At 42.4% G+C, this 16,204-nt stretch overlaps 1 protein-coding gene across 1 annotated transcript in view; it reads left to right on the forward strand.

Annotated features, from left to right (window-relative positions):
• LOC121922717 overlaps positions 1-16,204 on the forward strand; it is a 26,896-nt gene continuing 10,692 nt past the window's right edge. Inside the window, exons 1-3 of the mRNA XM_042452448.1 lie at positions 1-120; positions 12,484-12,771; positions 14,611-14,845. Coding sequence (XP_042308382.1) covers positions 48-120; positions 12,484-12,771; positions 14,611-14,845 — 596 coding nt within the window. The 5' untranslated portion in view covers positions 1-47. The remainder of the gene's footprint in view (positions 121-12,483; positions 12,772-14,610; positions 14,846-16,204) is intronic.

Consider the following 16,204-nt stretch of genomic DNA (forward strand, 5'->3'; position numbering starts at 1 on the left):
CGGTTGACATACTACCCCCAAGGACATTACTCCTCAGGAATCTAGTCATGAGTGATGCAGGTACCTATATCTGCCGCCTTCCCAATGGCTCAGAAACCCGCACTGTCCTTCAGCTGACTCAGGTAAGTACCTTAAAAATAATCTTCTCAGTAACACTTGCTGTTGCATGCCTTCAGTCAGTCACTTCTGATTTATGGCAATCTCAGGTGAATCATGGGGGTTTTCTTGGTGAATTTCCTCAGAGGGGTTTGTCATTGCCATCCTGAGGCTGAGAGTTGTGACTTGCCCAGGCCACCCAGTGGGTTTCCATGGCTGAGGAGGGATTTGAACTCTGGTCTCCAGACTCATAACCAACATTCAAACAACTATACAACAACACATTAAAGTATAATAATAATAATAATAATAATAAAATAATAATAATAATAATAGCTTTTTAAAAATGTTCCGGATTCATCAAGTGTGGCACCTCATCAAAGGTATGGATCTCTCAGGTAGTAAGTTTGATATGTGAAGCTACTTGGGTGGAGATGATTAAATTTTTGATTGCTAATATTTATTGTTTAAATATTTATTATTAATTATTTATCTCCTACCCTATATCTAGAGGTCACAGGTTGATTACTGACAGTAAAAACAGCATTACAAGATGATGGTAAAATAATAATAATAATAATAATAATAATAATAAAAAGAAGAAAAAGAAGAGAGAGAAGAAAGAATACAATACTGTATTATTGTCAAACTGTGGGCTGCAATCCTGTAGGCTCAGTGTAATGTTGGAAAAGAAAGCTAAGAGGTGACAAAATAGCCATTGAGGGATATCCATATTCCTTAAATATTTTAAGGTCTCATATTGGAGATGGACAACTTGTTTTCTGCACGCCAGAGACAAAGACATGGGGCAATGGATTCAAACTACAGGGAAAGATTTCCACCATCAACATTAGGAAAACTTCTTGATGGCAAGAGCTGTTCAGTGAAAGATGCTGCCTTGGAGTGTGGTGGACTCCTTTTGGAGATTTTTAAAGAGAGACTGGATGGACATCTGTCGGGATGCTTGATTGTGTCTTCCTGCTCAGCAGATTGGACTGGATGACCCTTGGGGTCTCTTCCAACTCAATGATTTATGATTCCAAGACAATTTATCATCACCACCATACCAAACATAAAGCTGCTGAACAACACACACACACACACAGACACACCACAACCATTCTGTGCTTCATGGGAGTCAACAGGATTGGAGAAGCATCTGTGATAAGAAACAAAGTGATAACTGTACTGAGTGGACCACTGATGTCTGGAGTTTCTCCAGACATCAGAGTGGTGTTATAATCATTTTGTGTCGGGCTACAGGGACATACCAAGGGCATCTTCAATCCTGCCTGTTCCTCATGAGGCACAGAAGGTCCCAAGTCCCATTTCTATTTCTCCAGTTTTAAAAAAAGATCAGATAGCAGGCATCATGAGAGATCGCTGCCTGAAACTGTGAAAAACAGCTGCCAGTCAGAGGGGATAAAGTTGAGCTAACAGGCCTATGCGCTGAACTTCCTCAAAGAGGTTTGCATTGTATTCCTTGGTTTGCATTATTTTTTTTACCATCCTTCATATCTTGATATCCAGATGATAGATGCATTTTTATTATAAAATCCTAGCAATGTAATACAGCAAAAATACACCAGCAATAAACACCAGGAAATACATAAAGATACTCGTTTGTTGCTGTATTCAATGATATATCTTTACACTTCTGGATCTTGTCTAGATCCTTCATAGCTGCCCTTTCCAGTCCTAGTCTCTTTTGATTTCCTGACAGCAGCCTCCATATGGATAGATAACTGAGTTATAGGAAATCATTTACTATGTCTTCATTGCCAGTTATGTAAATGATCTTTGCTTTTTATTTTTGTTTTCTTAATTTCTTAATTGTTTCCTCAATTGCAAATCGCCTTGCACTTTCTTCCTTGACTTTCCAATTATCATTCCAAGTCGTTGTTCTTTTCTGCTAGCAAATGGTGTCATCTGCATATCTTAAAATTGCTGGATGTTCCTCCTTCCAATTTTCATGCCTCCTTTCTCTGAATCTAATCCACATTTAAGTATGGTATATTCAGCATACAAGTTAAACTCTCTGGCTTTGCTTCACGAACGAAGATTCAGGAAGGACTCATGTTGGTGACTAAAAAGGCCAATCCTGGACAAACAGGTCCGTTGTGCAGAAAGCACAGCGGAAAATCTCTTTGGGTGATTTTTCTGGGTTGCAGTTCTTCTGCATTGTCGTTTCTCTTCGAGACTTGTTCGGCGTGAGCTTTCGAAAAAGGCTGCAGGCATCGTGGATAGGTGTCTCCATGCCTCCCGATGCGACAGGGAGGACCATGTTGGTGGTCAATTTGGCCCAAGACTGAGATGTTGTTTCAGGGAGTACTTGTATCTCTTCTTGGGGCACCCCTCTTACGCTGACCCATAGAATACTATTTTTGGGAGGCTGGTCCTTCATCCTAGAAACGTGTCCTGCCCAGCGCAGCTGCGTCCTCAATACACATGGCCTCAATGCTGGTGATCCCTCTTGCTCAAGGACAGAAACATTTGTCACATAGTCAGTCCAGTGTATATTTAGAATTGTGAGAAACAGCACTGATGAAAGCATTCAAGAGTCGTAGTGTTGGCGATAGGTGACCCATGTTTCAGACCCATAGAGGAGAATAGACAGTACAATGGCTCTATACACACTGATTTTTGTGCTTCGCCTCAAGTGTTTTGTTACTCCAGACTCTTTGTGAGAGCCTTCCGAATGCACTATATGCCTTTGCTAATCTGTGATCGATCTCTTTATCAATCTTGGCGTCTGAGGAGATGAGGCTTCCCAGGCAGGTGAACTGCTGGACGGACTTAAGCACAGATGTGCCTAGGTGATGTGGATGGTAGTGTTCTTCTCTCCGTGTCCGGCTGGTAAAGAACTTCCGTTTTTCTCAGACTGACTTCCAGTCCAAAAGCTCTGCAGCTGTAGCAAAGCAAGATGTTGGCGCTGCAGAGCTGCTTCGTATGGGCAACGAAGGCAGCATCGTCAGCAAAAAGCAGCTCACAGACAGATAGTTTAGAATCTTAGTGTGGGCCCTCAGGCGGCTAAAGTTAAACAGGCTACCATCAGTATGGTAGCGTATATAAATGGCTGTCTTCTCTTGAGATCTGCCGTTGCCCTTTGGAGCATCAGTTAAACAGGTTACAAGTTAAACAGATACGTGATAAAATGCAGCCTTACCTGACCTGCTTGCCAATGGGAAACCATTTGTTTCTCCATGTTTTTCTTGACCATGCCGTCTTGCCCCGAGTACAGGTACACATTAGGATAACAAATATTGTGTGGCACATGCATTTATTTAACAGAGACCGTAGTTTTAATGTTCTACACAATCAAAGGCTTTGCTATATAATATAATAATAATAATAATAATAATAATAAAAACAACAACAACAAACATAGCGAAAATCTAAAGCACTGAGTTTCTTTTGAAATTCTTTGCTGTGCATTATTCATTATCCAACATACATTTGAAATATGATTGTTAGTGCCCCTTCCTATTCTGAGCCCAACTTGGACACCAGTCATTTCTTGCTCCACAGATGGTAAAAGTCTTTGTTGTAGAATTTTAAACATGACTTTGTTTGCATGGGAAATCAATGCAATGGACCTGTGGCTACTGCAATCTCTGATGACCCTTTTCTTGGGAGTCGGAATCCATATTGAGCATTTCCAACCTTTGGGCCATCGATTTGTTTTCCATATTTATTGACAGATTTTAGTTAGACTTTTGAGTAGAAAATGTCTCTGTAAGCTTGAAACAGCTCTATTGATAAGCCACCTGTTCCTGGTGATTTATCTCCTCAAAGTGCTTTGAGTGTGTAAAAGACAGCTAATTTAAACTGACCAGGGAAGCAGAAGTGAAAAATCCTAGGTAATGCTGAAAGTTCCCAGGAAATACTCGGAGATTAAGAAAATGTCATGCGGCTCACCAAAATAAAATTGATTTGTACAGGAACAAAACTTGGGATGCCAGAGGCTCCCCCCCTTTTCTGGAGGGGCTCTTTGTCCTTTTGCCTGCTACAGATTAAAACCATCAAGCTCCCCCCCAACATTTTGTGGCAAATGGCAAATGTGCCCCAAAATATTGTGTGGCAAATGGCAAAGAGTGGCAAATGGCACTCACTACATAGTTAAGTCAAAGTGCTTAGTACCTGAAGTCAAAAATCTCATAAGCACCTCTACCTATCTCGGCCTTTAAAACAAAATAAAATAACAACAAATTAAATAGCACTGTGCCTTTGTTTGATGACATCCCAGATCTGCTACCTAAAATAATTCTGCTGGTAGGGCCAGCCCTGAACACAGCTATCCCTCCAGAAATGGATAAAAACTAAGAAACCTCACATCATGTAACTCAATAATCTTCCTCTGAACATATGCTGCTTCTCAACCCCCTTCCTTTACTGTTCCTTTCTCTTGCTTCAGCCAGAGAAAATTAACCAAGTGCCCTGCAGCCAAGGGTCTGAGATTAGTCATTTATCTGTTTTCCCCAGATGGAGCTGCTGGGGGAGAAGGTATCAGCAAGTAAGGGACTGCAGAGGGAGAGACGACTGGCATTTGCAACCTACACTTGCTTTTGCTGAAATGCTTGTCTGCAACCAAATGGGCTGCAAAGAAGGCCACATACAGATTTGCAGGGCTTGGTCCCCTCAGGTTCTGCTCTATGAGAAATAGATGGAAACAAGATGCAGTATCACAGGTATAAACAAAGAAACTGTTTGCACATCCCTTTAGACACACACTGACACAGTCTCAAATATAAATGGTGTGCAGATTTGTACCGCTGGATGTTCTATTGTCCTCAGCTCCAAATGGGCTTTTCAGATTCTCAAACAAAGCACTAGTGTTCCTCTTCTTCAGTCTGGGACAAAGGAAAGCTTTCTCAGGTGGAGATTATGGACCTGAACAGGACAGGCTTTCTAGCCTTTGAGATGACTCTCACAGCTTCAGGAGTGTTTGGAATAGCAACTCAGTAGTTGCTAGTTTGCATCTCTCTAAGAACGGTATCAACCAGCCTGGCTTGCCCCCCCAACAATCAGAATAGTATCCAGAATCACACTTTTCTACAGTCGCGTGAGTGGGCTGCAAGTGTGCTGCTTTGGCAATCTATGGTCCTTTCCACACCGGCTCCATAATTTCGCCTCCCTACATGTGAATGCCCTACTCAGCGCATGCACCGCCTTCCAATTTTTTTAATTTTCAATTTTGCCACCATTCCATAATTATAGGAAAATATTTTTATTTTATTATTTAGTTGTAATTATGTGATCACAGCAAAATAAAAATAAACTTCCCCAAAAGCATGAAGTAGAGCCAGCCTGCTTGGGAATAGTAATGCGGGAATGAGGAGTAGAATCACATCCTCTCATGCCACATGACTGACATCATCATATCATCACTGCAGTGGAAAGGACCTATTTCACTAGAGATTTACATACAAAGGAGTGGCAGGAGAGACATGATGCCATGGGATGGTTTTATCCTATTGAAATTCTGGTTTGTTAGCCACCTATGATGGAGTCCCAAGGGTTTAGGCACAGCATGTAATTGTGTCATTTCTGGTTTGTTGATTGTGGTCTCACCCTCTCTTTTCCTGCATCAGTTAGTATACAGTTAGTCTCAGTTTGTTTGTTTTCCATGTTTGAGGAGCACATGTGAAGTTATGAAATCTTTAATACAGTATTTGTTTTTACGAAGAAGAATAAGCTTGCTTTATTTCTAGACCCTGTGAAGGGGGACTTATTGTTCGTCTCCTGATTACAAATATGAATTTGTTTGAAACACTACTATCTCTCACATTCCCCAACAGGGAGGAGTATAGATCCTTCTTCTCTCCCCATATGCAGGTCAGGAGGGGGTGAGATTTCTTGCTCTTAGAGAGCTGCTTGAGATTGGCAAAATCACAGTAGCTACACATCTGTTTATATTGATACTTAAGGCCTCTTTATTGAGTACACAAAACTCAAGCAGAGAGCAATAAAGCCACGAAACTGTTAAAGTTACATTAAGCATGGTGAATCTCATCAACAGGGCTTTAAACTAAATCCTTTGGGAATTGGAGATGATAGCTTAAGCATCTGTCCAAAAGCAAGCTCCAAACAAAAAAAAATGTGAATTCTAATGGAGAAGCTGAGGGGGAGAATGGGAGCCACAGTAAAACTTACAGTAGAATAAAATGTAAGAACAAACAATGCTTTAACTGTCTAAACACCAATGTGTAGAGTTTGGGAAACAAACAAGATGAGCTTAAAGTCCTAGTGTAAGAAGATGATTTTAGACCAGTGGTTCCCAACCTGTGGGTCGGGACCCTTTTGGGGGTCGAATGACCCTTTCATGGGGGTCGCCTAAGACCATTGGAAAACATCTATTTAATTACAGTTATGAAGTAGCAATGAAAATAATTTCATGGGTTTGGGTCACCACAGCATGAGGAACTATATTAAAGGGTCGCGGCATTAGGAAGGTTGGGAACCACTGTTTTAGAGGTATAATAGGGACTTGGCAGGATAACTCCCATAACTGGGATATAACAGTTGAGGACTATAATCTGTTCAAAAAAGAATAGCCGGGAAAGAAAAGGAAAAGGAGTAGTATTAAATGTCAAAGACTAATTCGGTTGTGCAGGAATCCACGTGAGTGACCAAACGGCCAGTGGAAAGCATTGGGATAAAAATAAATAGAGAAATAAATAAAAACAACATTGAGATAGGAAACATCCAGGGGTAGCTGTGTTAGCCATTTAGCAAATCCAATCAAAAATCCACCAAACAGTTATAAATAATAAATAATTAAACTTTTATTTATATCCCGCTTTTCTGTGACAAGACAATCAAAGTGGCTTACAACACGTTAAAATCCACATTTACAAATTTATGTCCCAAATTCCCCCCCTTAAAACAGGATTAAACAAGTTACAATTAAAACATCTATTAAAAACCTTTATTGGCAAACCAAAATGCGCAATATACATGTGGCAATCTTTCAAAGCTTCACTGGCTTCTTCATCAGACAAGGTGCTACAAACCAAACAGGAGAAAAAAATTGGAGATGTTAGTCATAGGCCTGCATTTTGATGTTTTTGTTCTTAGTTAAGATGGTATGGAGAGGCATAACTTGCAGACTAGCCCTTCCTCCTTTTGGCCATGTGACAACAGGGAGATTTTCAAAGTCCAAGAAATTTAACGTCTATTTGCATTCTATTGCAATCCAATATGTTTCGACCTTTGTGAGGCCGCAAGCCCCATTGTGGGCAGATGACATTGTGACAAGGAGTTTACTACAGGCCAGTAGTGTCATTAGGGCAGTGCAGAGAGTATAAGCTGCACCAGGTGACACCATCAGAGGCGGTGCCACAGGGCAGCAGTGAGGTGTTCCACAGCCTGTCCCTGAGAGATACATGGGGAACTCTTCCTGGCATGCTGTTTCCCTTTGGGGGATGAGCCCATGGACCTTTCTCTCCACTTCTTTCTTCTGCAGACTCCCCCTCCTGGTCTGTTTCACTCCTTTCCACCATTGTCCTCTGCAGGGGCTGTTTGCTGTGAGTTCCTCTTTCCTTGAGGATGGAGACCATTTGTAATTTGAAAAATGTTCCTTCTCAAGGGACCATCCCATCTCTGCTGTCTCAGCTGGAGGAGGATGGTGGCAACATGATGCTGAGTTCCCTGGAGTGAGATTCTCCTATCCATCTGCATCCACCTCCCAGTTTTTCCTTTCCTTTTCCCCTTCCTGCAAGGTGTCTATATTGCCTGGACCCTCTCAAATTTCACAGTTATAGTGCTATGATTCTACTTTCACTGCCATGAGGGTGACACTATGAGTTACCACTCTAGGTGACATCAAATCTTGTGAATTCAGTGCTATAGACCACCGAACCAAGACAAGGTGGTGGATTATGCTTTTCTGAAACAAATCTCAGAAATCTCCAAGAAGCAAGTACTGGTAGTGATGTGGGGATCCAACAAATTCCTGATGTGCTTTGCAGATAATTTCATCTTTCAAAAGGTAGAGGAAAGAACCAGAGGATCAGCAATCCTGGACTTGATCCTAACCAATAGGGTGGAGTTGGTCACTGGAATCAAAGTAGTTGGCACTTTAGGGGGAAGTGACTGTGTAATAATAAAATTCATGACTGAGGGACAGGCCAAAGAAGTGTAAAGTCAAGCACAAACAGTGTGCAGCAAAGCAATTATTGTAAGGAAGTGGTTATTACATCCACAGTTGGTATGATAACCATGTAAATTAGGCAGGCTTAGCTGGAAACTACTTGAGGTCATTCTTCAGGGAAGAAAACTGGCTGAAGAACCAAGGAGGGGGCATTATGGGAAATGAGAGAATTTGTAACAAATGAGCAATTAGCCTGCCAATAATTATGTCTTCTTTATTTAGGCATTGCTAACGCTTGTTGTTTAGTTCTGACAATGAATATCTCCGGTGTGGCCCTATCTCTCTCTGGCTTTGCTTCGCGAACGAAGATTCAGAAAGGACTCGTCCCACGCTTTGTACAAGTGCGTTAGTGACTGAAAAGGCCAATCCAGGACAAACAGGTCCGGTTGCAGAAAGCACAGCGGAAAGTCTCTTTGGGTGATGTTTCCAGGTTGTGGTTTTTTCTGCATTGTCATTTCTCTTCGAGACTCGTTCGCCGTGAGCTTTCGAAAAAGGCTGCAGCATCGTGGATAGTGCGTCCCCATACCTCTCAATGCGAGGCCAGGGCAGACCATTGTTGGTGATCAATTTGGCCAAGCCTGAGATGTTGTTTCAGGGAGTCCTTGTATCTCTTCTTTGGGGCGCCCTTCTTACGCTGACCCGTGGCGAGTTCACCATAGAATACTATTTTTGGGAGGCGATGGTCCTTCATCCTAGTTACTGAATAAATGATCACTGAATTTTAATTACTGAAATCTGGATTTCTGAACTTGGGGCCTGAACAGACAGACCAAAATAAAGCTGCTTTGGGTCACTTCGGTGGTATGCTGTTTAAATGACACATGCATTTTAAGAGACCAGAAGCTGCGCCAAAGCTGTGTTCCAGTCCTTAGAACTGGAGTGTGGCTTTGGCATGGCTTCCAGCCTCTTAGGACACATGCATCATTTAAACAGCATACCTCCAAAGTGACCCAAAGCAGCTTTATTTTGGCCTGTCTGTTCGGGCCCTTGATTAACTACCGCACTTGACAGACTGTGACAAACTAATGTGCATTGATGGATGAGAAATCCTAGACTTCTCAACAATTTTTCACAAATGTATTTTTGATCGGGGGGGGGGGGGGGTAGCAGTCTAAAAGTATATTAAACTATACAACTATGAGCACAGATTTAAAAAAAAATTAAAACCACATTCCTGTGCAAAGGAAAGCCAGTGTGATGTCTGAGCGTTTGACTATGACTCTGGAAACCAGGGTTTGAATTCCCCCTCAGGCATGGGAACCCACTGGGTGACGTTGAACAGGCCTGTTACAGACTGCCAAAATAAAGCTGCTTTGGGTCTCTTTGGAGGTATGCTATTTAAATGATGCATGGGTCCTAAGAGTCCGGAGGTCGCACCAAAGCCACACTCCATTCCTAAGCACTGAAGTGCAGCTTTTGGTGCAGCTTCCGGATTCTTAGGATGCATGCATCATTTAAATAGCATACCTCCAAAGAGACCCAAAGCAGCTTTATTTTGGCAGTCTGTAACAGACCTCAGTTTCAGATGGAGACAAAGGCACCCCCCCCCCCAAACAAATATTGCCAAGAAAACCCTGCAATAAATTTGCCTCAGAGTCACCGTAAGTCAGAAATGACTTGAAGGCACACAAGAAAAAGCCTGTGCAAAAACACACATCCCACTGACCAAAAGTGTATTTCCTCCTTATCAGCTTTTAGGAACATCTTTTTCATGTTGACAGTTGCTTTGCTTCTAATGTGGATGGCAAGTCTACTGGTTGTCATTCTCAACTGCTGTTCTTTTGCATGAATTTATTGCAATCTGTTTTGTTCTCACATTGTCACTGTAAACCAGCCAGCCAGCCGGAGGCAGCTAATTAAAAAAAATCCCACTAATTCATATCTCTGACAACCGCTCTCTGCTGAAACATTTTGTCAGGTGTCAAAACCCAAGAGAGCTTGGAAATCTTACTTTCTTGGACTACAACTCCCAACAGTAGTTTGCAGTCTGGAATATTCCCCCATGTATGCTGTGAAAGGAAAGGCTAAATAGTCTCTTCTGGCAGGCTTATCCAGATAATTTTTAAATGGTGAATTTTAAATGATGAACTTTAGATGTGGATTGTTTTAATATGTGCACCACTTATTTGTCCTTTTAAATTGATGTGTGTTTTAACCAATGTGTCTTCACTAATGTTGTTGTTTGTAAATTGTTGATGTCCCCTGCCTGAAACAATGGGAAAGGCAGGTAACAAATTATTATTATTGTTGTTGTTATTATTATTATTATTATTATTATTATTATTATTAGCAGGAATGGTAGCCACCTCTCAGGCTGCCAGTTTTTCCCCCTTTCCTTTTCCCCTTCTATAGGTGTCTATATTGTCTGGATCCTCTCAAGCTACACAGTTATAATGCTATGATTTGCTTTCACTGCCATGGCCAAATTCTGTGGACTTTGGGATTTGTAGTTGGAAGGCATCTAGAACAGGCTAGCCTAGCCTTCCAGGGCACAGAGTTACATTGCCTGGGAGCAGACACCAAGAAGGCCCTCCCAGGGACTGAGGTGGGACTGAAGGTGTAGACTGTAGAAATAATGCAATATGACACCACTTTAAGTGCTGTAGCTCCATCTTATGGAATCCTGCAATCTGTAGTTTTTAGCCTTCTCTGCCAAAGAGGGCTGGTATTTCACAAAACTAGAAATCCCAGGATTGTGTAGGATGGAGCCATGGCAGTTAAAGTGGTGTCAAACTACATTGTTTCAACAGTGTAGATGCACCAACAGTGAAAGCCCTCCCCTAAGGATCTTAAAACTCATGCACGCTCCTATAGGGAGAAATAGTCTTTCAGACATTCTGGGCCTAAGTTGGATATTGGGATGATTAGCATGGCTGGTATCCTGTTGGAATTTACACACATGTCAGTTTCCTTGTGGAAACTGTATTTTGGGGCATGGCGTGATGTTTGCATTTAGCTCACAGTGGTGTAAGCAAAGTTCTGAAGGTACGCAAAGGGATGTTGTAGCACTTTGAGATTTACTGAGAGAAAGACATTATAGCATAAGCTTTTGTAGACTTGGTCTACTTTCCCACATGCACAGCATGAACTGGTGCCCAAGAAGGACCTTTATTAACAGATTGTATGAATAGCTACAGACTTGCAAAACTTGTGGGTATGGAGATCTTCCCTCCTACCTTTGTCCCTTACTGACCATACTTAAAACTGAACTTGTCATCTCATCACTATACCCACAATTTTTGCATTCTTATGGCTATTCACACAGTCTGATTATAAAGGTCCTTCCTGGGCACCAGCTTACTCCATTCATCTGAGAAAGCAGACCAAGTCTACAAAGGCTTATGTATCACTAGGAGGTATGGGGCATCACTGGGAGGTGCGAGGAGTTCAGACCACACTGGGTGATGCTTCAGAGGGGGGTTTACACCCAGTGAGGTGGTACACCCAGTGGGAGTGGTGGGGCTGCTGGATGAGTGAGAAAAGTCAAGACCAGAGGCCACAGTACTGCTCACCCCAAACAGCAAGTGGGCATTGTTTTTTATTTGGGGTCTGGCATGGATGCTCCTCATAGCAAACATGCTGGACCCCAAACAGCTCCTCAGAAACTGCAACACCACTACCACCCCTCAACAGAAGTTTTGCCAGGCACCAGCAAGCTAGCTGGGGGGGGGGGCAGGCAAGCAAGGAATCAGGAGGGAAGGAAGGTGGAAGGATAGTCTGCCCCCCACTGCATCCCTGGTCTTCCTCCCACACCAGGGATGCTACTGAGCTTATGCTTCAACAGCTTTTGCTCATCAGTTAGTCTCAAAGGTGCTACAAGATCCCTTTGCATTGAATATTCCAGATCAACATGGCAAAATGTGCATGCAGTTGCTCCTTCTTGAATGGTGCATTCAAGTACACTGGGGCTGCCGAAACATCAATCACATTCACAGCTCTGCAATTGGTTGCATATCGATATTCAGCAGAAGACCAGTATAGCACAAGGACATCTTAACTGCATGAGTGTAGATCTCCACGATAAAAGAATTATGTAAGATTTTAACATATATTTGACACATTGTTAGTATATCGAGTGGCATATTGCTGGACCTAACAATGTACCATTCACTGTGGGAAAATTAAAATTGTGGCTCATAGGGATTGTTCCCATTATTGCCAAGTAACTGTGGCAGAGGGCCTTGCCAATGAAGGACTATACGTTTAATGTTCAATCTTCTTTCCTCTTCTCTTTTCAGGCTGTCACAACAATCTCAATGTCTCTGCCAAGTGGAAGGGTTCATCCTCATTGCACCTCGGCTGCCATCACTGTAATTCTCTGGGTGTAAAAGACTCTTTTCAATGGATGCTGAATTCAAAGCCACTCGGTAACCCCTTTTGGGCTAAAAAGAGCAACCATGGGTCTACCATAACAATACATACCATCCGGAAGGCAATTTGGGGACGCTGGGAGTGTCATTCCCATGTTAATCATTCTTGGATCTCTGAAATTTGCTTGAGTCCACTTACAGAAGAAGATACAGGTAAATTTAAATTGCACTGTAGATTCCTGGAGTGTGGGAATGGGAATCAAGTGGCCCTTTGGACATTTTGGCCTGCAGCTCCCAGAAGCCATAGCCAACAAAGCCCATGGTGAGGAATGCTCGAAGCTGCAGTCCAACAACATCTGGGAAATGACTCTTAATTCCCACCCCAACTTAGCAATAGAGCTAAAACCTTTTTTAAAAAAATATATTTTCCTCATCCCCCCTCTTTTTTTTCTAAAGCAAGTCTCTGTGAGACTTTCAAGGGAAAATGTTATTTCCTTGTTTTAAAGTTTGCCTTAATTAATTTAGCTTGGGTCTAAAGTGCCTGAAAGACTATAGTACCATCTGCACTGCAGAATTAATGTAATTTAATTTGACTTTAACTTCAATGGCTCCATACCAAGGACTTCTGGGATTAGTAGTTTTGTGAGATATTTAGCCTTCTCTGTCAGAGAGCTCTGGTGACACAACAAACTATACCTCCCAGGATTACAAAGGATGGAGCCATGACAGTTAAAGTGATCTCAAATTACTTTAATTCTGCAGTGTGAATACATTCTAAAACAATTGCTTTAGCAAAAACAAATCTTTGCAGGAGGCAAGCCTTTATACTCCCCTGACTCCTGTGCCTTTGACAGCAGCCTGCCTAATTTGCAGAAAGTAGAATTCAGAAACATAACCATGTTAGTCTGAAGGTATCACTGTGCAAATGGATCTTGTACTTCTTGGAGACTGTGCAAAAGAAGTTGTCGCATAGGTTTCTGTAGATTGAGTCTACTTCCTCAGATGCAGAAGTATCTGATTACAGAAAGTAAAGACTGCTTGGAACTTACCTCTATATCCCAGGAGAAGCTCAAGCTGCCAACTTTCTAATCTGTCAAATTTCTGTTAAGGCAAGGGCAGCTGCTAGCATCTATGGCTGTATCTGCACAGGATAATCAATTCAGTTTAACACCGCTTTAACTGCCATGGCTCAATGCTAGGGAATTCTGGGATATGTAGTTTTTGTAGATATTTATTCTTCTCTATCAGAGAGCTCTGGTGTCACAACAAACCACAAATCCCAGGATTCTGTAGCATGAAGCCATGGAAGTTAAAGCAGTGTCACACTGCTTTATTTCTGCAGTGCAGATGCAACCTGTGTCAGTGGAGCAGTAATTCCACTCTTGATTCTAGTCCAAACTTTAAACAATCCATCCAAGGTGCTGAATCCTATCCTGAAAACAAGTTCACTACCTTGGATAGTTCCTTTAAAGTGCATTAATACCCAGAATGGATTCACTGTCTCAGTGACATGGAATCCATGTGTCACTATTGGTCAAAGACATTCAACCAACTTCAGATGGGAAAAGATGACGACAGCTCTCAAGAGAACATGTATAGCAGTAAGTGAATACCATGTGTCTTTTTTCAGAGAGAGAGAAAAACCCTGTAGACTATGGTGAGATTCATATTTATTTTTTACTACCACTATCCAGATATGGGGAACCCAAAGTCCTGTCAAGATTCACAGGTGAGAAATGAAAGGCAAGATACCCAGGGCCATGCTGGTTCTACCAACACCACCTCCACTTAGAATCATAGAATCATAGAGTTGGAAGAGACCACAAGGGCCATCCAGTCCAACCCCCCTGCCATGCAGGAACTCCCAATCAAAGCATCCCAGAAAGATGGCCATCCAGCCTCTGTTTAAAGACCTCCAAGGAAGGAGACGCCACTACACTCCGAGGGAGTGTGTTCCACTGTCAAACAGCCCTTACTGTCAGGAAGTTCTTCCTAATGTTGGCCATGAAAGCCTTCAACTTCACAAACTGCTTTTTCTTTCTGATTGCAAAGGCACCGTACGAATCACCCCTGAGAATTGTCCTTCTGCAAAACCCACCTCTTTGGCAGCATCCCACTGGTCACATCCTCCTGTCACTAAGACTACAGAAGCTACACTGATAGAGCCCACTATAAAGGGGACTCCGGTCTGGGTTTGGGCAGTGGCAGTGCTTTTGGTTGTACTGGCGATCATACCAGCTGCTCTTGGAACAACTGTATGGCTGTGGAAGAGAAAGCAGGCAGACAGGTGAGTCAAGGCCTTGCAAACTGAGGGGCAAGATGGCTGAAGTTAGAAATTCCTCATGCCAGGAAACATGAATGAAAGATGTCTCAAGGTCTGACCCAAGATAACTTACTACCTAAGGTAGTATAGCAGACTGCACAACTGTCCCCATCACCACCACCCAAAGGCAGCCAAGGAAACAAAAAATGCTACAAACATTTCTTCCCAATCCTATAAGGTTATAAGGATGCCTGAAACCTAGAGAGGGCTCCTGCACTTTTAATATTTGTGTAGAATAGGGAATCTCAGTAGCTGTTGCTTGTTGTGCATCTAGTTTAACAAGTGACACCTGTTGACATTCCCTCTTCTACACAATTGCTGAAGGCACAGGAACTCTCTCCAGTTTTCACTCTGGCAACTCAAGGTAGAATAATAAATAACTTTATTGTTAACAAAGAAAAAGAAATACATGCTCCAAAGCTCCTTTTTCTTATAATGATTTCATATCACATTGAAATAGAGCCAGTGTGGAGCAGTGGTTTGAGTGTTGTATTGTGACTCTGAAGGCCAGTGTTTGATTTACTGTTTAGTTATGGAAACCCAATAGGTGACCTTGGGCAAGTCACACACTCTTGGCCCCAGAAACCTATGTGATAGGTTTGCCTTAGGGTCACCATTAGTCTGAAATGCAACAAACCACAATGGTCAGGGCCTTGGCACTGGAGCCTGGTTTTAAAAATCGGTGAGACAGAACATATGGACTGACCTCCTTTTAATAACTTACACAAGCACAAATCTAGCTTATGCCAGTGTAACTAAGGACTTTTCCACACAGGGCACAGAAGTAGGATCAGTTCACATTGGCTGATGCGTATTTGCATTATATTGCATTGGTGTTCCACACCTGTGAGCTCAGAATATGTATTGACCAATGCGCTATAACGTGAATACGCTTTGGCTAATGCGTATTCACAGCTGGGTTCCGAAATGAAGGAAGCCGGCTCCTCCGTTTTGCGAGTGCGCAAAATTAATGGATCGGCGGGATCCGTATTGATGGACAGTGCGAAACCTTTGCTGTTTTGGCTAGTGTGTACATCCAATCCACTGGTTCTCCTGAAGACGACCGGGTTACAAATTTCCCATGATGCTGCGCTGGAATTTCCCTCTTGTCCTTCCGTTGGCCCTTTCCCTTTTCAGGACAACCGCCGGGGCTGGGAAGCGATTTTTCCACTGAACGAGATAAAGCAGAAACCTTTTGTGTCGGGGGGGGGGATGTATATGTATATGTGTGTATATATGTATATGTATGTATACACACACACACACACACACACACACAAAGATGTGTGTGTAAGCATATACATGCAGCATTACACTTTCTGC

This window comes from Sceloporus undulatus, chromosome 2 (assembly GCF_019175285.1).
Source record: "Sceloporus undulatus isolate JIND9_A2432 ecotype Alabama chromosome 2, SceUnd_v1.1, whole genome shotgun sequence".
NCBI lineage: Eukaryota > Metazoa > Chordata > Lepidosauria > Squamata > Phrynosomatidae > Sceloporus > Sceloporus undulatus.